General features: G+C 30.8%; 1 protein-coding gene and 1 long non-coding RNA gene across 3 annotated transcripts in view; one reads left to right on the forward strand and one right to left on the reverse strand.

The window, feature by feature from the left end:
- Positions 1–26,478, forward strand: part of LOC145314216 (organic cation transporter protein-like) — a 76,309-nt gene that overhangs the window by 39,257 nt on the left and 10,574 nt on the right. The window contains exons 2-9 of one of the 2 annotated variants that reach the window (XM_080154047.1): positions 19,457–19,523; positions 20,841–20,914; positions 21,165–21,240; positions 22,138–22,231; positions 22,474–22,512; positions 25,605–25,685; positions 25,871–26,032; positions 26,329–26,377. In XM_080154047.1, the coding sequence (XP_080010173.1) occupies positions 19,509–19,523; positions 20,841–20,914; positions 21,165–21,240; positions 22,138–22,231; positions 22,474–22,512; positions 25,605–25,685; positions 25,871–26,032; positions 26,329–26,377 (590 nt within the window). In that variant the 5' untranslated portion in view covers positions 19,457–19,508. Of the gene's footprint in view, positions 1–469; positions 546–873; positions 1,008–2,205; positions 2,314–2,851; positions 2,946–3,213; positions 3,786–19,456; positions 19,524–20,840; positions 20,915–21,164; positions 21,241–22,137; positions 22,232–22,473; positions 22,513–25,604; positions 25,686–25,870; positions 26,033–26,328; positions 26,378–26,478 lie in introns of those variants that run through there. The other variant, XM_080154048.1, reaches the window with a different exon arrangement.
- Positions 12,262–13,006, reverse strand: LOC145314215 (uncharacterized). Its single transcript, XR_013877659.1, has 2 exons — positions 12,670–13,006; positions 12,262–12,483 (listed from the first exon to the last, which is right to left on the reverse strand). It is a non-coding gene; the product is annotated as an uncharacterized LOC145314215 (long non-coding RNA).

The raw sequence follows: 26,478 nt of genomic DNA on the forward strand, positions 1-26,478 counted from the left end.
TAAAGGGATAAGATAATGGACGATAAATAAATGTACATCCCAAATGATGATTTACAAAATTTCCCCTTCTGTAGATAACAATTTGTTGTTGAAACGTTTGGACACTGAAATTGAAGAACCAACCAATCACAATACAAGTCCCCAAAGTTGTTGAACTAACCAATAGGAAAACATTATGAAACAATGGCCATGTCCCCACAATCCCTAACATAAACCAGCTTATGATTTATGTATGGATATTTAGAGATAATTAAGAGACAGTTGACGAAATGTTGTGCAATATATTATAATGATTATAGAAGAAATTACCAACTTATGTAGATTAGAATTATTAGTCAATAAGCCTATACACATTGATACAACTTACTATAGTGCTAATCATGATTTTAAAAAGTACCAAAGTTTTTCATTCATCAAATGACATAAACTTTCATCAATTTTTACTCTTCTGTGATTATTTTTATTTTAGATATTAACACAAGACATAGAGCTTGAGATAGAAGGATACTTTGTTATTGTCGAGAAAACCAAAAATAATTTAAGAGGTGAGTTTAGGAAAGACATTTCAATTTAAAAATGGGGTGGGGGGAGAGTTTGTAAATGTACACTTGAAGGAAATTAAATTCAGTATCAATTTGCCTTGGACATTTGGGGTTGTTGTTGTAGTTATCAAACTGATACTTTTTGTAAAATTACTTATATGATTGAATCTTCCGGAAAAACTTAGAAAATTGAATCTTGACACTTACCTTTTATAGGGTAGTGGGGTAAAACAACCCTCAAAGAGTCAAAATACTACAATTATAAGTTCTAAGCTGAGTTTTTAATGCAAACTTTTTCACATTTTTACTATAAAATCTTCTTAAATTTCAGTGCCTTCAATGATTGAAGTTGATTCTGCCCTAAGTGCCTCAATTCCCTATGTGAGCTGTTCCATTTGTTATAATAAACCTGGACAAACTATTGCGGAGATGATGGAACACCTGGCTGTTGATCATAGGATGTCGGTATGTTTTTTTTTTATTAGAGAATCTAGTCTATAAATTCACTTTGTCAGTCTATTCGCAACGCTACGGGAGAAATGCTATTTTCTCGGCGGAGTGGATACAAAACCGCGACAAACAAAACCGCGACAGGGACAAAACCGCGACAGGGACAAAACCGCGACAGGGACAAAACCGCGACAGTGACAAAACCGCGACAGTGACAAAACCGCGACAATACAAAAAAATCTTAATGCTAGAAGGTCATGGCCGCAGAGCTCGGCCCCCTGGCATGCCTAGCCGCGGGCGCTCGGCCCCCTTGCCTATAACCTAACCTAACCTATATGTTTGAATGTTTAATGTACATAAACTTATTTATAATTTAGAATTTCGTGGATTTTTTACAAAAGTGGTTGGTAGATTTTTTTCAAATTTTTAATATTTTTTTTACAATATTTAGGTAAGGTTAGGTTATGGGCAAGGGGGCCGAACGCCCGCGGCTAGGCAGGCCAGGGGGCCGAGCGCTGCGGCCATGTATTTCTACAAAAAAAATCCTACATAGTTATATTTCTATTATTGTTGCGGTTTTGTTATTGTCGCGGTTTTGTCACTGTCGCGGTTTTGTATCCACTCCCATTTATCGACTGGACCTCTTCTCTATAATTCATTTTGTCTGTTTGTCCTTCCATCCATGAATGTTTAATGGTACGCTTATTTTAGATGTTGTCATCCTTATTGTAGAATAGCTACTCATTAGTTACTTCTATAATTCGGTCTTTTGCTATCTAGCTTTTTAGGCTTCCGTTACATCATACAATTATTTAAAATTATCGCTCCCGCACTGTAAACTACAATTTTAAGTAATTTTAATTTTACATCTGATCTAACCATGCGGTGCTTAATCCAATTGACCTATCTTATTCTAACAAATTTACCTAGTCTCCAACAAAAATATTTAGAATAAATAAGTTATTTTAGAATTAAGATTTAGGCTACAAACATCAGATCAATAGTATATACGTATATAAAGATAACTACATGCCCACCTTTTCCAAAGACTTTTTCGTCTGTTAGCAAATTCAATTTTTTTCTGCTTCTTGACTATGTTGATATTCCCGACACTTTTGAATGATATGAAGCCGCCTATTATTTTTGACAACTCTGCTCTAACGAAAAAGAATGGCGTTTTCACACCACTGACATAAATGTATGCCTTTTTCAGCTAAACCTTATTCCCGGAGATGACAAAGTCGAATTTTTGTTGAGCGAGGGGATCATCAAAAAGATGGACACCGTTCCAGTTATAAATCCCGACAGAGCCATGATAGAGGTAAAGTATTTATTGCTCTGTGTTATGTAGCCGCCGATTCGTTCAACTTATTTTAAAGCTGTAAACAGCCGCTAAGACAATATGCAGCTGAAAGCTGCCGGTTAGTCAACAATCTGCAGCTGAGACATTTTTATGTTGATATTTGCATCTTCTATTATAATATTAAGTAGTAAGCTTTTTTGTCTTTAGCAAAGGATCTCCCTACCTGCTGAAACGATATGGTTCTCCTTTACAGTGAAGCTTATAGGTCTAGGGAAGGTTTTTAACTTTTTTGGTGGTGTTATTGGCTCTCCACTCTTCCAAAAAAATGCCCCCCTTAAAAGAAATTTTTTTTGAAAATTGGTGTTTGGACTTTCCCACTCCCCCATCTTAAAGGCCCCTGGTGCCTTCTAGGAGCATAACCGCTAGTACAATATAAAGCTGTAAGTTTTTTTTCCTAACCTAAGCTAAGATTAGGTAGTTATTTCGCTAGTTGTAGATTTTGAAATAACTGTCTCTTTTCTGTTGCTGCCTTTAATAGAATAACTTTTCATTTCAGGAAGGTAACAGCGTGGATTTTTCTCCTATAAATGGTTTCCCTAATGATGAACAGGATGTTGAAACTAAAGGAGAGAGTGTCAGTGAGAATTATTCAGGAATTGATGAATATTTTATTAAGTCAACGATTCTTAATAATCTCCTTTTATTTGCATTTTTGGCTAAAAACACTTTTGCACCTAAGGCAGATTTTTACTCTGTGTAAAGAGTGGGGGGGGGGGGGTGGAGTAAGGATTAATACTATTTTATCTTAAATCAAAGCTTTATTTAATAATACTTAGAATTTGGGCTAAGCAGGTGACTAAAATTCCCCATCCCCCCATAATGTAAATACCATAATTACAAATTATTTATCAATAAAAACAGAAACTGAAAGTTCTGGAACATCTACAATTGATCAAAATGAAGAAGAATCATCAAGCAACGATAACCTTATGGAGGTTGTAGACACCAAAATGAGAGCAGATACCAAAGAAGATGCAGGAGCAATTGAGAAATCTGATGATGATATGAAATGTGATAATGTTGTTGGTGGAGATAGTAATCAGAATGACATTGTTAAAGGCAACAAAGAAAATGTTATGCCTGCTTAATTTATAGTCCGGTTGTAATAATGAAATATTTAAAAGTGAAAATAACCATGGATAAACTATTTATGGACCACACATACCCCAGTATTTTAAATGTTACAAGGCACTAGCACTGGAATTGATCTATTTAAACTTGCTCAATTTTATCATACCCTACAACAAAAAAACTATCACAAATACGTCAATTAACTAAAAATAGTGTTATTGGTGCTTGACTAGCGCTATCAAAAACATTGCCCAATCATTAATTTTTCATTTGATAATCGAGAATGATTTTATCTATTTTCATTAATTTTGTGGCATTAAATGATTTTTTTTTCCCGAAAATATAATGAAAAAACTTAATTATACCAATTCTGTGTAGAGTCCTTAATCGAAATCCTTGAATAATGTATTAATGGTTTTGTCTGAAACTTAAGATCTCAAGAACTACAAAAGCTATTGGGTTTTCTATTTTAGGTAAGCTTCTTACATGTCCATTGTCCAATGATAATTTTATTTTTAGATTTAAGTTTTAGGATGGTTTTAAGTTATTTTTAGCCATCTTAACCCCTTTGAATACAGACTCACAGAACCCCTAAATGATTGGGGCGTATCCGCTATTAAGTTATAATGTACAATGTTATAAAAGAATTAAATTTTTTTATTTTATTTTATAAGTAACACTAAGATAAGTTTTGATATTGGATCAAATGTATTAAAAGTCCGCTATAATAGATTTTGAATCTACATCTCTTTTCTTCCTATTTTTACCAGAAAGCACTAGCAGGATTTTAAAAATATGAAAAGGGAAATATCCACGAACGAGAGCAAATGATTCTAAGCACCTTCCAGCATTGATCCATATTATTTTTTTAGTGAATATACTAGGTTTATGTTTTATATTTTGTTTATTGACTAAAAAGTTAGATGTCACCATGGTTTTATTGAAAAAAAACTTGGAAATGTTAAGCATTTTTGGTGCAATATCATCACATGTTTTGATAAGTTCAAACTGCTGTTTAAAAGCCTTAACTCAAAAGTATATTATTTTGACTAAAAATGTATATTTAAGTAAGGATGTAATATTGTGAACAGTTTAATTAATGTACTTTTGCAATTTACACATTTTGATGCCTTTCTGTCGTGTTATTTTACTTTGTCCTTAGAAATCAACAATGCATTTGATACTATTGCATCAAAAAATGCTTATCATTTCAAAGTTTTTTTTTTATATAAAACCATGGTGAAACCTAATTTTTAGACGATAAACAAAATATTAAACATAAACCTAGTATATTCCCTATAAAAATACTATGGATCAATGCTGGAAGGTGCTTAGAATTACTTGCTCTTGTTCGTGGATAGTTCCCTTTTATTAGTTATTTATATTTTTATCGTTGAAATAACCTTATGAATTTGAATAATTTATTTTAAACTAACTGTCAAATTAATTGGGATAGTTCTCTATCTTGTAACAGCTTTCCGCCGATATTAAAATGAAAAATTTTAAGATTAAAACCGATTTGTTAGCCCCGAGTGGCCGAAGACTGGACTAACTAAATTAGTATTATTTTTCATGATTTTTATTTCAATATTTATAGGAAATTGTCTGTAAAACGATGTTATACATGTTTTTTCAGTATTTCTAAGAACCGGTTCTAATCCACCGGATTTTAATCGGTTTCGAACCTATGATGGAAAATAAATTTTTTTTATTATAGGTAGTTGTCATTTTAATTCAAAAGTACCTTAAGCATTAGGCATCGAAGAAGTTTTTACCTAAGATTTGTTTTTTTTTCTGTTATTATGATAGAATACACCCAATAAAATGGTAGATTATTTAATAATATTTTTTGTCATATTCAAATATTACCTATGTACCTACCTACAATCAATTATTATAACTTTGAAATACGTAATATGTTTTCTCGTATTCATTCGAATCCGGCGGATAGGAACCGGTTCTCATCCATACGAAAAAACTATGTCTAGCATCGTATTATATCCAGCTTTCTACGAATATAGAAATGTACTATCATAAGATTAAAACCAGTTTTTTTTAGCCGGTGCCTTTGGCACCTCAGGGCTAAAAAAAACTAGTTTTAATCTTATAATTGTACTTTCTATATCCGCGGACAGCCGTTTATAATACGATACGAGAAATAACTATTATTCTTAATTATATGTTTCATGATTTTCAAAATCACATTAATTAGTTGTACCACTTTTATCCTTTGCAGCCGAGGTCGTTAAAACCCTTTTCTACTGAAAGCTGAAATATTAAGATAATTTCAGAAAATTGTAGTGAAACCATTTTTATCATTATGATCCTTTATTACGTGTTTGGAACCATTTACCTTAGCTTCTGTCCTAATTTTTGATAAGTGGAGCAGATATTTTTTAACCACATCCTTTAATTCATTTAACTTATAATTAAATATCTATTTTCACCTACAATTATCATAATTTTAAAATAATATGTTTTATTCTTAATCATTTGTTTCTTGATCTAAAATCATTTATTTGTTGTACCATTTTTATCTTTCGTAGCTGAGGCCGTTAAAAACATTTTCCACTGAAAGTTAAACATTACAGAAAATTATAGTATTTTCAAGTTTGGAACTTTTAAACAGTGTTCCGGAGCCGGGAGCCGTGAGCAGCAACATTTTTGGTGGAGCCGGATCCGGAGCCGTATTTTTCGTTAAAAACGGCTCCGGCTCCGGATTAGCTAAAAATGATTTTTTAAAGTAATATTATAATTTGGCAACTGTCTATTTCCATATAATAAACTGAAAAACTATTGTTACTTAACAAATAGACACACATCCTTCTACTTTTATATAGCTTTAATCAAATAAAAGCAAAATATTTTATATTATTTATTTTATTTTATCAAATTCAATAATGAAAAAAATTGATATATTAATTTTAAGGTAGGAGCCGGAGCCGGAGCTGGAGCCGGAGCCGCATCAAAATTATACGGCTCCGACACCCTGCTTTTAAATAAATGTCTTTGTTTATTTTAAACATTTTCCCGTTTTGGCCTTAATATTGGTCACTTTTCTGGTCATAGATTATCTTAATAGAATTAGAAAATTATTGTATTAAAAATTATCTAGTGTATTATTCTATAAGAAAATTATTAAAAATATAAATTAATCTTGATACAGATGTTATGTTTGAGTTCGTGTGCAAAACTTTTCTATTATTGGGTAATTTCCTTACATACAAATAAGATTTGTCAAAAAAAAAAAAAAAAATGTTTTAATTAGACAACAGACATACCTACGGACTTCCTGGTAAAATTTTTCTGCTACTGTCCTAAATTGTACCTACCTTACTGTTATAAGTATCATTATGGCAATTTTAAAATTGAAAGAACAACTCTAACATGCCTTAATTAACAATTAGAGCTGTCCGTTGTGGACTGACCGACCCTAAATGTAGAAACGCCTTTCAAAATGACGGAAAATTTGCGTACAGTGCAATTAAGGAAAACTTTTCCGGTCATATTATACAAAGCGCGCTTTTATGTTTTCCACTTTTTGTTGTTTCGATGTAGGAAAAGTACATTATTGGGCGTTGTTGGAATTCTTTATGTCTATTTTGATAACAGGCAAATTTAGAGTCCGATTTTGCACAGTATATCTGTTTTTTACTTTGAAAAGGTTTATGTACTCAAATGTACATAACAAAGAAATTTGAAAACCACTAATTAAAAATTGGACGGATTGCCAACCCTAATTCCAGGAAGGGCGGGGACATTGGGCTAATTTATTTTTTTACACTGGTTCTCATTCGTTGAATTAACAAATAGGTGGTTTTGTGTATCATTGGGGATGTACTTCGTTAAAAAGGCAATTGTCTTATCACTGATTGTTTTTCCTTGTAGTTTTTAAGCCTGTGTACATTGTCGGACTACTGGGTATATGTCACCCTTTTTTGCAAATAAGTAAAGGTACATTGACCCATACCGTGTTGTACTTAAGGTTAAAAAAGTACTCACTGCTACAAAATAGGTTAATGTCATGGTTAAAAAAACAGGCACTGGCGCAACCCTTTACAATACATATTGGGACTTTTGGAACTTTTAGATTTTTATTTATCATCACATGAAAAAATAGTGCTTAAAAGTCCTTAAAGCACTTAAACCCTTAAAGCTTCGCCCCCAGATGCAAGGGTCAAAGCCACCAGTACAGAAATAAGATGAAAACTTTCACATTATGATCAAAATATTTATTTTCTAAATTTCACAGTAACAAATTAAGTGATGCTATTTATTTTATTCTTTGTGTAAAATTTTCCGGTTTTAATCCAGCTGTAATTAATCGAATTCGTCTTGGGTTGCTTTTAAGCTATTTTTCTAGCCCCTAGATGCTAGAGTAGCAGCCACTAGAAAGGTTACAATGTAATATTTACTGATTTGTGGTTTTTTTCCTTTACAGGACGATTGAGAATGATAACCTTAGTTATTGAAATATATAATATTAAGCTATAAAAATTGGAAAGGATTTTAATGAACATAATAGATTTGAAATCTGCATAAAAATTTAAGGAATTTTTATAAAATTCGTTTTTTGTATAATTCTTTATCTATAAGCGCAAATACAAATTAAGTTAAATAATTTTGACATCTGTGATTGGTGGATTGAAAACTATCTGCGCCCTGAATGGAGAAGCTTAAGTGACGTACATCATTCAACCAATTAGAGCGCAGGTAGTTTCCAATCCACCTATCCTATTGGTCAAAATTTATAAACTTAAATTGGATTTGCGCTTTTAAATAATGAATTATATAAAAAACGAATTTTATAAAAAAAAAATCCTTAAAATTTTATGCAGATTTCAAATCTCACACTTTTCCTCAACAGTTTAGCGGATTTAAAACCAACACGCAACAAGCGGTCAATGGATCCTATAAATAGACATATTTGCTGAATCAAAACTGGTTTTACCTAAATTGTATCTGTTCCTTCTTCAGGATTATAGAATTTCTAAGATTTTAACCAAAAATGTGCGATGATTTGACTTTAAAATAGCATTTAATCTTAATCTTCATGGCTTATTAATATAAGTTTGTCATATTTGTTGAGGTTTTAAAACAATATTTCTATAGACAATTCAACACTGCATATTTAGGATTTATAACAATGGTTATTTTATGCATTATGAGTGATATAAAAAGTCATATCAAAAGTACTTTTTAATTATTAATTCTAATTGTTTAGATCCTTTGCCGTTTATTACACAAAAGTAAATATTTTTGTTCTAAACCATTTTGAATTTTATATGGATAAAATAATTGATATAATGAACAAGGATGACAACATCCATAAAAGCGAAGCAATGAAACGGTAGGACAAACGGACATAAACACTTGTATAGTGTCAGAACTCAATAATCAGAATATAAAAGTACAAGAGTCGAAGCAAAATTGTAAGTAAATTTGTTTAAAAAATCTGCTTAATACAGGATAATGTTTATGGACATACATACATTTTTAGGACTTGATTATAGAGTTGCATCGCTAATAATATTGTACTTTGTTGTCCCAGGAATCTATATACCAAAAATCAGATCAAACGGAGAATTAGATCACTTAAAAATTTGTTGTTAAAAAAGTTGTTAAGTTATCAACATGTTTTAAATGAACGTACGGACATTCTGGTAATGATTATAGAGTTGCTACGCTTTATAATCGTACCAAACTACTACAGGAATGACCATGCAAAGTTTGAAATCGATAGGCACAATCGCTATTTTTTATATTGAGCTAGTATATCTTAATTAAACACCAAATTATTGTCTTGTGTATTTAAGATTAATTAGCAATTGAAAACAATTATTATTTAATTTTGTATCTTATTAAAGACATGGCAAAACCTTTTTCAAAATGTGATCATAATCTAAATAGGTCAAAGATCAAAGGTCTATGTTGATCTATAATTATATTTTTTTTAAACAAGACTCTTTCAAGATAAAGAATAAAGGATAGAAGCATATACATACAACAAGTATATATCTTTAATACATGCAGGATTTTACGTTAACAAACTAATAAAGGTTTGTCTTTAGGTTAGATTAGAAAACCTTTACATCTCATTTCTGCTGCTTGATTTTAATTTCTTTTAAAATCAAGCAGCAGAAATGAGATGTAAAGGTTTTCTATATTTTATTGTTCGTCTGTCTGTCCATAAAGGATAGATCTTATCGTTAATTTAGGCATTTTATAATTGTCCTATTGATTTTATACTTGGCATGGTTGGTTATTTCTGTAGTAATAGTAAGGTACGATTTAGAAAGCATAGCAATTCTACAATCGTTGTCTATTTACAAAAAGTTGATTTGAAACATTTTTTATATTCCTACTACAAAAAGGTAGACTGTTATAAACAAAGCATATCAAAAATGTAGGAATGTCCTTAAACAGTACCCTATATTTTGCAACAAATTTATTTACATTTTTTTCAGACTTATACATATACATATATGTATATTTGCTTATTCAGTTATGACACTCTACAATTGTTAATGTTTTTTTGTCCTACCCTTTCATAGATTCACTTTTATGGAAATTGTCATCCTTGTTATTTAATGTATAATCAACTATTAAGTTGTTAACTAATTTGACTAGGTATACTTATTAATAACAGTCCTTTGATATAATCAATTAAAGGCCTAATGTCTTTAACAATTGTTTATGTGGTTGATAACTTAATACTATCGTGTCTTTTTTACATACAAAATTCGAGTGTCAATGCTAATTGTTTCTATATAAACAAGGATGACAACATCTATAAAAGCGAAGCTATGAAACCGTAGGACAAACTGACATTATCATTGTACAGTTTTAGAAGTGAATAATCAGAATATAAAATGATATAAAAGTCGGAACAAATGTGTAAGTAAATTTGTTTAATTGTTTGTAATTAAAAAAACTGTTTAAATAAAGGATAATGTTAAAGGACATAATTACGTTTTAGGACTTGATTATAAAGATGCTTTGCTTTAAACATTGAACTTTGTTGTCCTAGGAATCAGTATTCCAAAAATCAGATCAATTAGATAATTTTTACACATAAAAATTAGTTGTTAAAAAAAGTTAAAATCAACATATTAAAAATGGGCGTATGGACATTCTGGTAATGATTATAGAATTGATACGCTTTCTAAACCGTATCTAATTAGTACGGGAATAACCTTGCAAAGTTTGAAATCGATAGGAAAATTCTAACATGTCCAAGTTAATGAAAAAGGTAATTGTTCCACCTAAAAAGCTAACTGTTACTGACGGACGGACAGACTAACCGACCCCAATTGTAGAAAAGCTTCAATTTTAAAAAAAGTATATGTTGTAAATCAATTGTGCCAGTATTTTTAGTTAAATGATATGTTTATTTTTTATTACTGTTTTTTACTTTCTAAGTTTAAAATTTCAAGGTAATTTGAAGAAAAACAAGCATTAATTAAAGTCAGAAGTTACCCCGTCGACAATTTTATAAGTTATAATTAATCTACAAAAAAAAGGTTTTTAAAACAACTACTGCTTTCATGTGTTAAGGGTAATATACAGCATATATATTTTACATCAAAGGCCATTTTAAAGTCAAATCATCACACATTTTTTGTTAAAATCTTTGAAATTCTATAATCGCGAAGAAGGAACAGATACAATTTAGGTAAAACCAGTTTTGATTCAGCAAATGTGTCTATTTATAGGATTCATTGGCCGCTAGTTGCGTGTCGGTTTTAAATCCGCTAAACTGTTGAGGAAAAGCGTGATCTATTATATGCATTAAAATTCTTTCCAATTTTTATAGCTTAATATATATATATGGCCTGTACACTTACAGTGTACAAAGATGTTAGTTTGATAAAGTATAGTCTTGGGTTGAGATGGATCAATAGCTTTTAAAGAGGTTACAATGTACAAATAACTGATGGTAGCTTCAATATTAATTACGAGGCAACTAAACTCACAACCATAGAAAATATCACAAAAAATTTTAACAATACATTAACCCTATGCCTCGGAGGGGGGGGGGGTTTGATTTATATTTTGACGTCATTACTATCTACCGTCTTTCCTTCCCCCTACTCCATAACACCCTTACCCCCAAAATTTTAATGGAAAAGGTTATAATGGGGTAGTTTAACGAAATGCATTTGAACTTAATTTAGTGAACCGCATATTTTTTCCTAGTTAATGGGTTAAACTACATTTATATAGCATATGTTTGTAATAAATTAAATTTTTACCACGTAGTTTTTAAAATATCAAGACTTGAAAATTGTATTTTTGTGATATATGCAATTTAAAAAGACGATTTTTAAGTCTTGATATTTTACGTGGTAGAAAAATGAAATTCTTTCAAATATATGCCATATAAATGCAGACTGGCCAGAGTGTACGTTTTGTACGTTTTGTACGTTTCGCATCGAATCTGTGTACGTTCTGGACGTTATTTTGATATGTGTACGTAACGTATTTTGAAATTTGTATTTTTGTACGTTTTACGTTTTTTTAAAAATAATAAGAATCAAATATTAGCAGAAAAGTAATTTGTATGTTTTGTACTAAAATTTTAACAAAAACTATAGGTGTATTATATTAAATAAATTCAATATTATCTTAAATTTTCATAGAATAAAAATATGTAGGTAAATTATGCATATACAGACTGGCCAGAGTGTACGTTTTGTACGTTACGCATCGAATCTGTGTACGTTCTGGATGTTGTACGGGAAATATTTTATTTCTCACCTTTAGGATTCAATTCACTGTAAAAAATATCTTTTGGGTTTTGGCCAAACTAACCCGTATTTAGTCACTTTACACTCTGAAAAATTTAACACAGTTTCAGACTGTTCACATATAGCTCATGTACAATACTTTTATAAAGCTTTGGTTATACTTTGAACGGTTTAAAAACATTGTGCAAGAGTTGGTAAAGCACGGGCCAATCCCAAGCAGCTTAATCTTTGAGTAATCCATGGCATTCTTCTCGGTTTGGTTTTGCTTGTGTCAGTGAATCCAGCGTGCACAGCATTCCCCATAGGCCTAGAGAATACAGTATAAGCTAAAGCCATGAAACTTTCATTCTTCAAACGTATTTCTATATCATTAGGAGCGTGTCTTTCTTATATAATGAATAGAATAATCGTAGTTATGAGCGTATTAGGAGCGTATCACTTTATCTTTGGTTGCTTTGACTCGTCAATACTATTAATATACATAAATATTTACCTTTAATACATCACAGATTAGCATAAGATGTACATACATTTTTTACAGTGAAATTGGTCTGAAAATAGAATTAGATATAAATATAAAATAAAACCTTGGAAACCTAATCAAATTACATTGATAGGCCCTATCATTAAAAACATGATAAAACTATACATACAAAGAAGGCTTGGTTGGTACAACTCCAACATTATAAAACCATCTAAGGACGTACATAATACAATAGAGATAAAACTATAGATTCTTTCTTCTCTAGGCTTCTTAATTTCCTTTGCACGTGATCCACTTGCTTGTTTGGGGGAAATCACAGAAGTCCTTAAATAATAACATTCATTACAGACGTTATTTTGATATGTGTACGTAACGTATTTTGAAATTTGTATTTTTGTACGTTTTACGTTTTTTTTAAAATAATAAGAATCAAATATTAGTAGTAAAGTAATTTGTATGTTTTGTACTAAAATTTTAACAAAAACTATAGGTGTATTATATTAAATAAATTCAATATTATCTTAAATTTTCATAGAACAAAAATATGTAGGTAAATTATGCATATATTTTATTAAGACTTACAGTTTAAATTTATGGATTTGAAATATATGTCCTATAGATTTAGTTTTAACTATTGAACAGAAAGAGATATGCAGTTGACTAAATTCAAGTTTAAATGCATTTCATGCAACTACCCCTTTTAATAGATTTTACGATAATTTTTTTTAAATTCATTATATACTTGGGTAAATTTTCCGAGATATCATATGGTGCTCAGTTTAGGATTAAGAAGTCTTATTTTTTGGTATCTTCAGTTTTTAAAGAATAAGAATCAAATATAAGTATAAAAGTATTTGTATATTTATTTGTATTTGTACAAAAAGTATTACAAAAATAGTATATTATCTATAATACAAAGTAGAATGATGTCTGTCCGTCTGCTTGTCCGTCTGTATATCAGAAGCTTAATATCTCAGTAACCACTGAACCTATTGGGCTCTACTCTTCATGGAATATACCTAATAGTCCTGTGATGGTTTTTTGCTTTTTTTTCTTTGGGGGAGGGACACTTAAAGCTTTTTACTTTCTACTAGGATTAGAGGCTTCGCCCCTAGCCTCTAGAGGCTTCGTCCCCTCTTTTATAGAATTGTTTGTTGGAAATTTGTCCAAAAAAAATTATAAAAAAAGATTGTGATTATTTTTTTCATTTAGGCTTCGCCCCAGGGTGCGGTGGGGGTTCCCCCACCCCGCTGATTTGCATTAGTTTATAAAAATAAATTGAGGGGTGGTTGATTTTTTTTGGAGGGTGGGTTTCCCACACTCTAAGAAAATAGCCTAAAACTACCACAGGACCAGTAGATATATTCCCTGATGATTAGAACCCAATCTGTTCAGTGGTTACCAAGATCTTAAGCTTTAGACAGACAGGCACTGATTTACTTTGTATCAAAGACTAGTATTTTCTGAGATCTTTAGCAATAGACAAAATAACCCTATATCCCATTATATATTTATCCTATAAATCCTTTTTTTCTGTAACGAAGAATCTCGCTAACTGCTGAACCGACATGATCATTGTGAGGTTGTGGGCTATTTTCTCTGTCCTTCCATATCCCTTCAAGAACCTATATTCAAAATGGTAGAAAAATAGCCTAAAACCATCTCGGTAACTGTATGAAGTAGTTATGAAAATCTTAAGCATCAGACAAAAAACTTACTACTTTATTTAATACAGTATACTTAGTACGTAATAACAGGATGTATGTCTCTGTCAGTTTATTTGTACCGAAGGTTCTCGCTAACCGCTAAACCGATATGGTTCTCCTTTACAGGGTAGCTTCTCATAGGTCCTGGGAGAGGGTACAACCACCCTCCCAAGAGAAATTACTCTTAGAAAAAAATCACCACCCTTCCCCTATTTTCTCTTTCTTTTTAAAATTGAAATCAGAAATGGGGGTAGTCTACTCCCCCCTCCCTCACTAAAAACTTTATTAGCGAAGCTACTCTATAATCACTTTGTCAGTCCGTTATGCTATCAGAGAAACGTGATTTTCTCGGCTCCTGTTTTTTGATTGAATAAGTTCACATTCTACATATTTTCATTGAGATTTGCCTTTTGGTTGGGGTGCTAGAAGATCTATTCCTAGATTTTCTTTTTTTCATGGTTTTCTCGACTTCTATTCAAGATAGACGGCTGAAATTTTCAGGGAATAAATAAATTCACATTCTACATATTTTCAAAAAGTTTCTTTAAGGTTTGTCTATTTGTTGCAGTGCTAGATCGATTCCTAGATGTATAGGTTTTTGTGATTTTCTCTACTCATATTCCTGATAGACGGTTGTAATTTTCAGGGATTGTATTAGTTTTCATTCTTAATACTTCCACTAAATTTCATTGAGATTTGCTTATTGGTTGGGGGGCTGAATTTATTTCTAGATTTTCACGTTATTATATATTTTTAAAAGGTTTTGTGATTTATTTAAATAAGTTAAATGCTTATTTTTTACAACACTACTCTATAGTTTATATAGTTCCCAGATTTCCATTCATAACTTGTGAGCTTCGCTACTTAAGGATGTTGTCATCCTTGTTTTTTACTTTTTATTTTTAAATAAAAAAAATGGGTTTTTAATTCAACTCCCCCCCCCCCCCTAATCAAGTTCCTCTAGAGGCCTCTAAGGGCGTAGTCGCTGGTCCTTATAATAGGATATACTTTGTACATAATAACAGGATGTCTGTTTGTTTGTACCAAAGAATCTCACTAACCACGGAACCGATATGGTTCTCCTTAGCAGGATAGCTTCTCATAGGTTTTTGGAAGTTTTATAACTATTTTGGGGAAGAGTGTCACCATCCACCCTCCCAAGAGAAATTGACTTTAGAAAAAAAACTACCTCCTCCCCCCAAAAATGAATTTTAATTGCTCACTGATTTTAAGTTAATTTTTTTCCAGATGTCTATAAATAAATTTTGAGCTTCGCTACTTATGTATGTTGTCATCCATGTTTTTTTTATTGAATTCAACTCTTCCCTCCTCAAGTGCCCCTAGAGGCCTTTAGGAGCGTAGACGCTAGTTCTTTTAAATAGAGTAAGAGGTTATCTTGTGTCTGTCAGTTCGCTATGGTTCTCCTTTACAGGTAGCTGCTAGTAGACTTAAATGTATTGATAATAGGTAACTAGGAAATTATTTAACTTATTTTTATTAGGAATGTACGTTTTTGTACGTTTTTTTACTTTTTTTATGTACGTAACGTATTTTTTTGTGTACGTTATGTACGTTTTTTATTTTCAAAATTGGCTGGCCAGTCTGTAAATGTAGTTTAACCATTTAACCAGTATAAAATATGCGGTTCACTAAATTAAGTTCAAATGCATTTTGTGAAACTACCCCTTTAATAGTCTGCTATTAGGTGGTGTTATATGATTCCAACAAATTCATAAAATTAAATGTTAATTATTTTAATAAAGTGTGATTTAATGGTATCAACTTTCTAAAGATAATATTTTAAATGCATGATATGCTCTTAAAAATTAAAAATAATAGTCTGCTATTTGTAATACATTATTGTCTTTAACCTAGGTATGTTTTTTTTTAAATCAACTTTTTAAATTTTTAAAGGTGTTAATTTTATTCTATTACATGGATCAAATCTAGGGTTTGTTTTATGCTCTTTATTTATTTCCCCCCTCTCTAGCGGCTAATAGCTAATGGCAAAATTTAAGTTTAGAACTAGAACACCGAACAAGTACAATTTAGTCCATTAGTGACACTTTAAAAATAAAATTTTAACCTCTAGGGGCACTTAAGTGAAGATGTTCGAGTAAAACAAACCTCACTTCTAGTTTTAAGAAGAAAAAGTAAAAAAAATACAGGGCTTCATTTTTCTAAAATGATTTATCTTGTAAGTGTGTATATACCCTTTCATGAAATAGTTATAACTCTTCCCTGGAACTATGAGAAGCCTCATTATAAAGAAGAAATATATATGTTAAGCAGTTCTCGAGATCCTACGCCTAACACAAACAATGTCAGACAAACAGACATTTTGATACTGCAATACGTTATACAATGATTGACAAAAGGCTAAAACTTAACATAATCTCCCAAAGTTTACGATTTAATAAATTTTATGTATTCGTTTTCCCTAACAAGGATGACAACATCCATAAAGGCGAAGCACTGAAACGGGAGGACAAACGGACATTAACACTTGTATAGTGTCAGAACTGAATAATCATAATATAAATGTATAAGAGTCAAAGCAAAATTGAAAGTAAATTTGTTGAAAAACTCTTGATTCAGGATAATGTTTATGGACATACTTACATTTTTAGGACTTGATTATAGAGTTGCTTCGCTTATTACATTATACTTTGTTGTCCCAGGAATCAATATATCAAAAATCAGATCAATCGGATGATTAGATCACATAAAAATTTGTTGTTAAAAAAGTAAAAAAATCAACATGTTTAAAATCGATAGGACAATTCTAACATGCCTAAATTAACAAAAAAAAGCTATCCGTTACGGACGGACGGACCGACCCTAATTATAGAAAAGCTTCGCTTTTAAAAAATGTGCTGCAGTAGTATGCTACCGTATTTTTAAAAGCGAAGCTTTTCTATAATTAGGGTCGGTACGTCCGTCCGTAACGGATAGCTTTTTTTCGTTAATTGAGGCATGTTAGAATTGTCCTATCGATTTCAAATTTTGCATGGCGATTCCTTTAGTAGTTAGGTACGATTTAGAAAGCGTAGCAACTCTATAATCATTACCAAAATGTCCGTACGTCCATTTTAAACATGTTGATTTTTTTTACTTTTTTAACAACAAATTTTTATGTGAACTAATCATCTGATTAATCTGATTTTTGGTATATTGATTACTGGGACAACAAAGTATAATGTAATAAGCGAAGCAACTCTATAATCAAGTCCCAAAAATGTAAGTATGTTCATAAACATTATCCTAAATCAAGCAGTTTTTTTCAACATTTTACTTAAAATTTTGCTTTGACCCTTATACATTTATATTATGATTATTCAGTTCTGACACTATACAAGTGTTTATGTTCGTTTGTCCTTCCGATTCAGTGCTTCGCTTTTATGGATGTTATGGATGTTATGGATCCTTGTTTTTAGATTACCACTAAGGCTGGATTAAGCAATGCCTTTCAGGGATCTTTAAGGATAAGGCAATAGATAATAAATTGATGTGCCATCCCTCATCATAAAAAGATACTCTTGCAGTAAATCAAAATTATTAATTGAAAATTTTGGACTTATTGAACCAACCAATTAAGATTTTATTAAAGTACTCAAAGTTTTTGAACTCACGAATAAGATGAAGCATTGAATTGAGTACCAGTATAATTTACATTCCATTGTCCCATTCCTCCCCCTGTTATCAAGTGCTGGGGTGTGCAGTGTGAAATTGCGGTAATAATTAAGCTACAAGTGATTAGTTAATAATAATCACCGGTCGATTAAGTGATTGGTTAAATGGTTAACTGATCATAAGACGATAGACAGTTTTCCGCCGACAGTAAAGTGAAATTTTTTTGGATCTTACCCAGTTGTGTTGGATCCAAAGGTCCGAAGGCCCTGGAAATCAAAACTTCTGCGTAGCCTATAATTTCGATTTTATCTTTTGTGGAAAATTCTCTATGATACGATAGGATACAAGATGTTTTAGTATGGCTTAGAACCGTTTTTTCGTGCAAATGGATTCCATCTAAGTTTCCGTGAGCAATCTATATAAAAGACCTATTTATTCCCTCACGTGAAAATAAAAAAAATATAAAAAATTTTAATATTTGATATTTTTTTATATTGTCCTATTTTAGTCCATTGTACATTTTAAATTGTAGATGTGTAGACGGAGAGAGAAATATTTGTATCAGTGTGAAACAATCTTTCTATTCACAAGGATCTAGTAAAATTTGCAGGAATATAGGGCTAGGTCAGTGGATTATGAATTTATCCCTCCTCCTCTAAGAATGCTAGAATTTTGAAAAATAATATATCTCCAATGTACTTTACTTTTTGTAAAATAAGTGATGCGAATTTAATTTTTTCTACAAGTGTCAATTGATTTTTAATATATGTTGAGTGATTTAAATCAAATAATTTCATTTATTAAGTGTTATTAGATTTATTTTTACACTATCATCTACGTCCTTAGATGAATCTTGAGGAACCTGAGTGATATGTAAGTCAACTTCTCCCCTTTAAATCTTAGTTTTTAAATATTTTTGTGGGGAGGAAAATATTTTTCTTTTGATAATGTTGGTATCCTCCCCACATTGTAAAGGAGAACCATATCGGTTCAGCGGTCAGCGAAACACACAGACACAGATGTTACTGTTATATAGGATAGAAACATAATACATATACAAATAATCTTTATATTTAAAAATGTTAAAGTTAATAAGTGAAATGTTTATTTGATTCAGAAATTCAATTATAAACAATGCCTTAAGTAAAGCAAACTTTTAAATAGAAAGAAAAATAAACAATTTTACGTAGGGGAAAATTTTCTTGGAAGGGTGGAGGTACCCTCCCTAAATATGTAAAACCGCCAAAGGACCTATAAAAAGCTTCACTGAAAATTAGAACCACATCGGTACAGCAGTAAGCGACATCTTGTGGTACAGATGAACTAATACAAAGACATAGAGACATTCTGTTACTTTTTAGATAGATCGAACGCAAAGATAAAGTAAACTAAAGTGAAGTTTTTCTTTTCTGTATAAGTGTATACTTTACTATATATCAATTTGAAACAATTTACAGACAAAATTCAGGATTACGCAAAATTGTACGCAGTTACGCTATAGACGCAGAAATGAGTCCAGAAAAGGTAAACTTTTTAAAAGCGAGGCTTTTTTATAATTGGAGTCTGTAAGTCAGTTCGTTCGTCTATACGTCACAGTAAGCTCTTTTCGAACCGTTACCAGAAAGTAAGCATGCATTTTTTACTTTTTTAAAAACAATTGTATGATATAATTATCTCATTCATCTGATGTGTGGAACCATGATTCCTAAGGCAACATGTAAGCATGTCTTGAATCCTGAATTTACGTAATTTTGCATTCTTATACATTTTTTATTATACTTTTAAATTATTATTCTGCATTCTTATACATTTTTGTTTATACTTTTAAATCAATATTCTGCTTATTAAGTTTTGACAAGTGTTCATTTTTGGTCTGCCGTTTGATTTTATGGCTTTGCTTTTATGGATGTTGCCATTCTTGTGTATTGAAATTTATTTGCAACTTAGGAATGAAATTAGAGCATAAAAATTCCTAATGCAACGAATTCTTTCATCTTCCGACAATAGTACATGCCCCTTGCTTAGAAACAAACATTAATGAATATTATTTTATTTTACTTTCCGCGGAAAATTGTCTATAAAACAATACGTTAAAAGACTTTTTCAAAGGCTATCTTTTAGTCAAAAAATCCAGGAAATACCTTTTGATAAAAAGTTTGATTTTCATCTTGTATTGTGAATTGATAGTCTAACGACAAAAAAAACAAGGATGACATCATCCCTAAGTAGCGAAATACTAAACTAAAAAACTGAACGGAGAAAATAGGTTATAGAGCAGATGTTTACTGTTTAGCAAAGAAAAGAAAGTGAGAGAATATGAAAAAACTCAAAGTAAATCACGGAAGATTTTTCAAAATAAGTTTAATGTCTTTTGAAGAATGATAAACGGACAAAACAATGTTTTGACTAGATGTGTATTCATATGTCAAAGAAATCTTCATTCAAAATTTCAGCAACTTATCTTTAATATCAGCCGAGAAATTCACATGTCCCCCATAGTGTTAAAGACCAACTGTCGGACAGATAAAGTGAATTATAGAGTAGCTTCGGTACTAAAAAATATTTAATATGGTTTTGAGTGTTATATTGTTTAGGAATGTACCCCGTTGTGAGGCTATGCCAACCTTATAGTGTTGTTAATCTTTGAAATTTTTAGAAAATGGAAATTGTCGTCCATTTAAGTTGCTAATATGAACATTTCTTATTGGTCAGTTCGTTCATTCAGTAGGAGGGGAGGAGATAAAGCGAAAAGGATGGATGGGAGGTATAATTATTTTATCTAGCTTCAAGTTTCATGTTAATCGGGTGCAACATCCAAGAAATAATAAATCCATTGTTAAGGAAAAGCAGGAAGAAGAGGAGACTGAGGACCAGTATTTGTTGGCTGTGGATACTTTTGGAAAATGGCAATTCAAGTAAGACTTTTTAATAGATTTAGTACTATTGATGGACTGTCTGTCTGTCACAAATTACTTAACTAATTATACCTACTTATTTCATATTGATAAAATGACAAAAAAAATATCTTCTCTTTAGTAACTAAATATGTGCATATTTTAAACAATAAACTGGCCGATTGTTCCTTCACTGTGTATGTATACAGATTTTTCTATAAAACAAGGCTGAACTTATTTGAGTTTATTAATCTATTATTTGTGTATTTAGAATGATAATGATATCTGGAATGTTCTGCATACCTACAGCCTGGCACGTTCTAATAATGACTTTTATGAATGCTAAGGTAAAACAATCAGGGCCCGGCAGCCGCGCGTCTTCCGCCTGTAAGCCTCAGGAAAATCAACCTTTTGCAATAATAAATATCAACTAAATATGACCCAAATATGACTATCCCTCTTTTTAAAACTATTTTTCAAAGCATCCAAAGGATTTAAATTTGAGGATTAGTAGCGTTTTAGGGTGGGCTGTGTTAATATTCCATTTAACATTGGTTGATTTTCAAAGACCCAATTGAGAGTCGGCACAAGGTCATTGCGATAGAGAAATACATGCATTTATGTATGCAGTTATTTAACCCTTTCTCCCTCTAGTGTTTCACTCTAATTATTAAATAACTGATTTTAAAAAGTCAAAAACATAATTCGCTACTCTTTGTTTTTAATAAAAAAGTAATCATTATTTTGGAGATAATTCGATTTCCTCTGACTATTTATTTTGAGAGGGTTGACCTACTATCCCAAAAAGATTTATTTAAAGATATACCTGTTAAGAGGAAAAGGATTTGTGCAAGAAATACAAACATACATCATATTTCTTTAAGTAAAGTAAAGGGGTAATTTCTCATGGGGGGGTAGAAGAACTCTCTCCCCCCCCCTTCCACATCCCCCACCCTTAAGAATATCTATTAAAAAACCTCACCATGACATAATAAGCTTCTTTGTAAAGAAGAACCATATCAGGTCAATAGTTAGCGAGATCCTTAGCTACGAACAGTCAGACAAATAGACATACAAACATCCTTTTACTTTAGTATTTCTATAGTATTTAAGATGTTTTGCCTAACCATTTTACTAATAGTTTAATGGCTAAATAGTTTTTTGGCTAATCAATCAATCAAACTAATAGTTTAAGTATCTAAATTCATGAACAATTTTGATTTTATACAAATGATATAATACAGGTTGATAGTTGGTGTGCCCGCCCCCCTGGCTATGAAACCATGGACGTGGCCCGGTGGAGAAATATTAGCGGTCAAACTGATCAAAGCTGTCAAATCAGGAATGTTTTGAACTTTAAGAAAGAAAAACAAGGTTGATTATATCAATTTTAGTTATATAATACAAGTTCAATGCTTTAATTAAAACGATGAAATAAAATAATCATGACCTTTCAACGATCATTTTGATTGAAATGATATGACAAAAGTAAAACAAGTAAAAGGTTTTTACTTAAAAAAATGTTCATTTGTAATATTGATAATTGATTTTATTTTTAAAGTTTTGAAACATATCCTACTTCAGGGCAATTAATTGGACAACATTTGATTATGAAACAGGTATCTATTGCTTTTCTTGTGGCAAAAAGAAAGCCTACCACCGGTTAATGAGATATATGGAAAGTATACCCTAATGAGAAAAAAGAAAGAAATAATTTATGTAGGGGGTAAAAAAATATTTCTTGGGGCTAAATTTCGAGTGGAGTTATGCCCGACATTCAAATTCGGCCAACTAAAATTTCGTCTTTAGTGGTAAGAAAATAATATCAAACATTCTTTGAGATATTTAAATTTATTAAAATCACTTTACTAGTTCTCTTACTAGTTACATTACACTTGAATATACATTTAACCTAGGAACATAAATATGTCAGGAATCGTAATGGATCAGACAATGGACATTAAATTGAAGTACATCCCCAATAGTGATTAATAAAATCAACTTTTGTTATTATTTAAATTAAAGTTAGAAATTTGATATGTATTACAATTCAATAAAAATACCCAAAGTTTCTGAGCCAATAATTAAGATAACATGGTTATATACTTTGGGTCCAGTGAAATTTACAGTCAATAATCTTTTCCCTCCCTTTAGATATGTATAGTTAGAAAGTGTTTGTTATAGTACAAACTAATTTCAAATGTCAAGATATGCAGGCTTTGTGTGATAGGTAATGGATAATTTTCTAACATTATTTACATTAGATTCGGAGTGAACATTGGACATTTAGTTACACTAGTACCCAAAGTTTTGTAACCGCGTTATCTTTTTCGTTGTACAAACTTTGGGTACTTTCATCTAATTTTGATCGGTTAGGTCTAACAAGTAGTTTCCAAACCTTTCAACCAATAATTTTAATTTAAAAAATGAGTAATTTCATACATATCATAATAATTGTTTTAATCATTCAAATCATTGCCTATCTCCTGTGTATTCTACTCTGCTGGAAAATTTGGAGAAAACATGGAATGCAGAATTTCAGCGACATTGTCTTCTCTCACTCCCTGCAAAAGCGGGAAATATTTTTCCTGTGTGTATTTTCTAAACATTTACAAGTGGGGTAAATTTTTCCATGTCTATTTTCGGTGACAGATATCCAGCAGTTCGAAAATTTACGCACGTTTAAAAAGTACAAGGGCAAATTTTCAATTAGTACATTGATCTTATAAAGATATTTGTAAATCTGGAGAACAATCCATATGTACAAAAATGTACTGTACAAAAACGAGCCCTAACTGGTCTGTTATCCTATTTTCCACGCCTAGCACTCGTAAAAAGCGTGATTCTGTCCTTTTGTTATTTAATTGAAAGTGTACTTTAAGGGGCAGGGATCCAGGGAAGAGTATATTTAATACAAAAACACCAGAGCTGGATCTTTCGATCATTTTAATGGTGCGCCAAATCGGGGTGCGCCGAATTTCAGCCAATGACAGCGCGGCATTTCGTAAAAATGCTGTGCTCTTATTGGTGGAAAGTTGGCTCACCCCGATTTGGCGCACCATTAAAATGATTTAAAGATCCAGCTCAGATTTTATGGTTTCAAAGAAAATCTGAGATTTTTAGAGATAAGACAATGGACCTCTTCTGTAATTAAAATATGTAGTTTAAAGTTTCAACAACACAAAAAAGAATTAATTAAAACACTCCATCAAATGACAGATCGTGTATATAAAAACTTTGGAGACCAGAATTAAATACAGCTCAATGTTTCCTATTTACTGAAAATTGAAGATGAAATTATTATCTTGAATTAAACAATTCCTCTTTCCCTAGCTAACTTTTAAGTGTTGTTATATTAAATCTTTAAGCTTTTTGTACACTTGTTTATTTTAATTCTTAAAGGATAAGTTGTTTAGAAACGTTTTGAGCTTTGGAAACTTATATTTCTTAGCCTTTTTTGTAAACCTATGCTCTGTACATTTACCAACAATAATGTAAAAAATAATTTAGCGGATTTTCTATTGGCTAGTCGAACATAAAAAGTATTTTTATTGTGTTTCTTTCATACATCAAGTCAGGTAAGGTTCGGTTTTATTGGGTATAGGGTATTTTTTTTAAATCGATTATTTTACAGCTTCGCTTCAAAAACAAATACCATTCTTGTGTTTTTAGGAAAAGATTTATATTGTAAAGTACAACGTATGCATAAAAAGAAATTCAAAAGAAAATGAATTTGATATCCATTCTTATATTTGACGTGTTTAAGTATGTAAATAATTCATTTGAATATTTATCTATCTATATTTCAGGGAGAGAGGGGACATTGGACTGTTTATTGAAATAGGACCCATTTTTAGAAAATCATTTTTTATTTTTCATAGGCTTAAAAGCATAGATTTTTATTGGTTAAACCATTAACTAGCAGTGTTGAAACATTTTAACAAATTATTATTTCTATAGAATAGGTAGATAATTTGATTGTAATTATGTATATACTTTAACGTCTATTGTCTTATCCCTAAGATCCCTGATAATTTTGACATATTAAAGTGTGACTATAAAATGCGGGTAGAAAAATTAATTGAATTCTTTAGGCTAGAATGATTTCATTATTATACATATATTTTTCTTTAAACAATATTTCTTATACAATCTTAATATTTATGTTCTTGGGTGTGTCTTTTAAGATATCGAAAACGGCCGAACCAATATATATCACTTCCAATAATTCTATAAATCTATACATAGAGCCGTTAAAATAAATCCCTAGAAATACTCTTTTTAAAAAGATTATTTTTGGTACCAAATCGAAAGTTAGCCAAATGCTATTTAGAGGTCAAACTTACATTTTTTCTTTAATATATAGTAAAGCTTTTATATAATTAGGGTCGTTCCGGACATACGATATCAAATCGAAAATCGATACTAGAAAGTACGTAAGTTTATTTTAAAAATACTTGTTTTTAACCTTTTTACAACATTTTACAATATTATGAGCGAATCATCTCTATAATAAGTCCTAAAAATGTCACTAAAAAATATTCTGTATTTAAGTAATTTTTCATCACATTAATATTCAATTTTTTTCAAATTAAGAACCAATATACTGCTTATTAAGTTCTTACACATTACAGGTGTTTATACTCGTTTGGCTTCCCGTTTAATTTTAAAGCTTCGTTTTTATGGATGTTGTCAACCTTGTTTTATTTAGATTTGATACCAGAGGACATTGAGATGAAGTCTTGTAGTGAATGGGAGTATGATAGGTCTCAATTTCAAGCTACTATAACAGGTTAATATATGGATAGATTACATATGTGATAGATAGAAAAGAAGATAGACAGTTAGATGGGTACATATTCAAACAGATAGAATATAAAATAGATAGATGTTCAGATAGAAATAGACTAGATAGATTGGCACACTAATACATAGATAATAAACAAGTACAGACATCTTTTAATTGATTCATTTTAGGAGATTTTGACCTTGTATGTGAGAACGAATCATTGGTTGGCTTTGCTCAAACATTATACTTTGTTGGTATGATATTTGGAGTCCTTACATTTGGAATTATGGCGGATATATTTGGAAGGAAGTCTGTACTGATACCCCTGCTGGTTTGTGCTTGCATTACAGGTAGAGATTCACATTTTGAAGTAGCACAACTACTGTATAATTTAATTTGTGATGGCAACTTAAAGTTATTTTCATTAGTTAAATTCAGCAATAAAGTTACAGAATAGAGGAGCGAGAAGTAAAGTAGCTGTACCCCATTGACTATTGACCCCTTTATCAAACTAAAATGGTTACTTCAAAAAACTAGTTTATTACTTTATTTGTTTGGAAATATATATGAAATTAATGATTGATTTACATTTTCCTATATGGTTTTAATTTTGTTATGTCATGAAATTGAAAATAATTTTATTTAGGAACAATTACATCACAGATGCCATCCTTTACATATTTTGGTATTATGAGGTATAGTTTTGAAATGTTAGTAGCCAAGCAACTCTATAATTCCCGTTGTCTGTCTATCTGTCCGTCCGCCTGTGAAATTATAGGAAAAATGTTAATTAAAA

Source organism: Acartia tonsa, chromosome 3, assembly GCF_053477335.1.
Source record: "Acartia tonsa isolate MP-2025a chromosome 3, ASM5347733v1, whole genome shotgun sequence".
NCBI lineage: Eukaryota > Metazoa > Arthropoda > Copepoda > Calanoida > Acartiidae > Acartia > Acartia tonsa.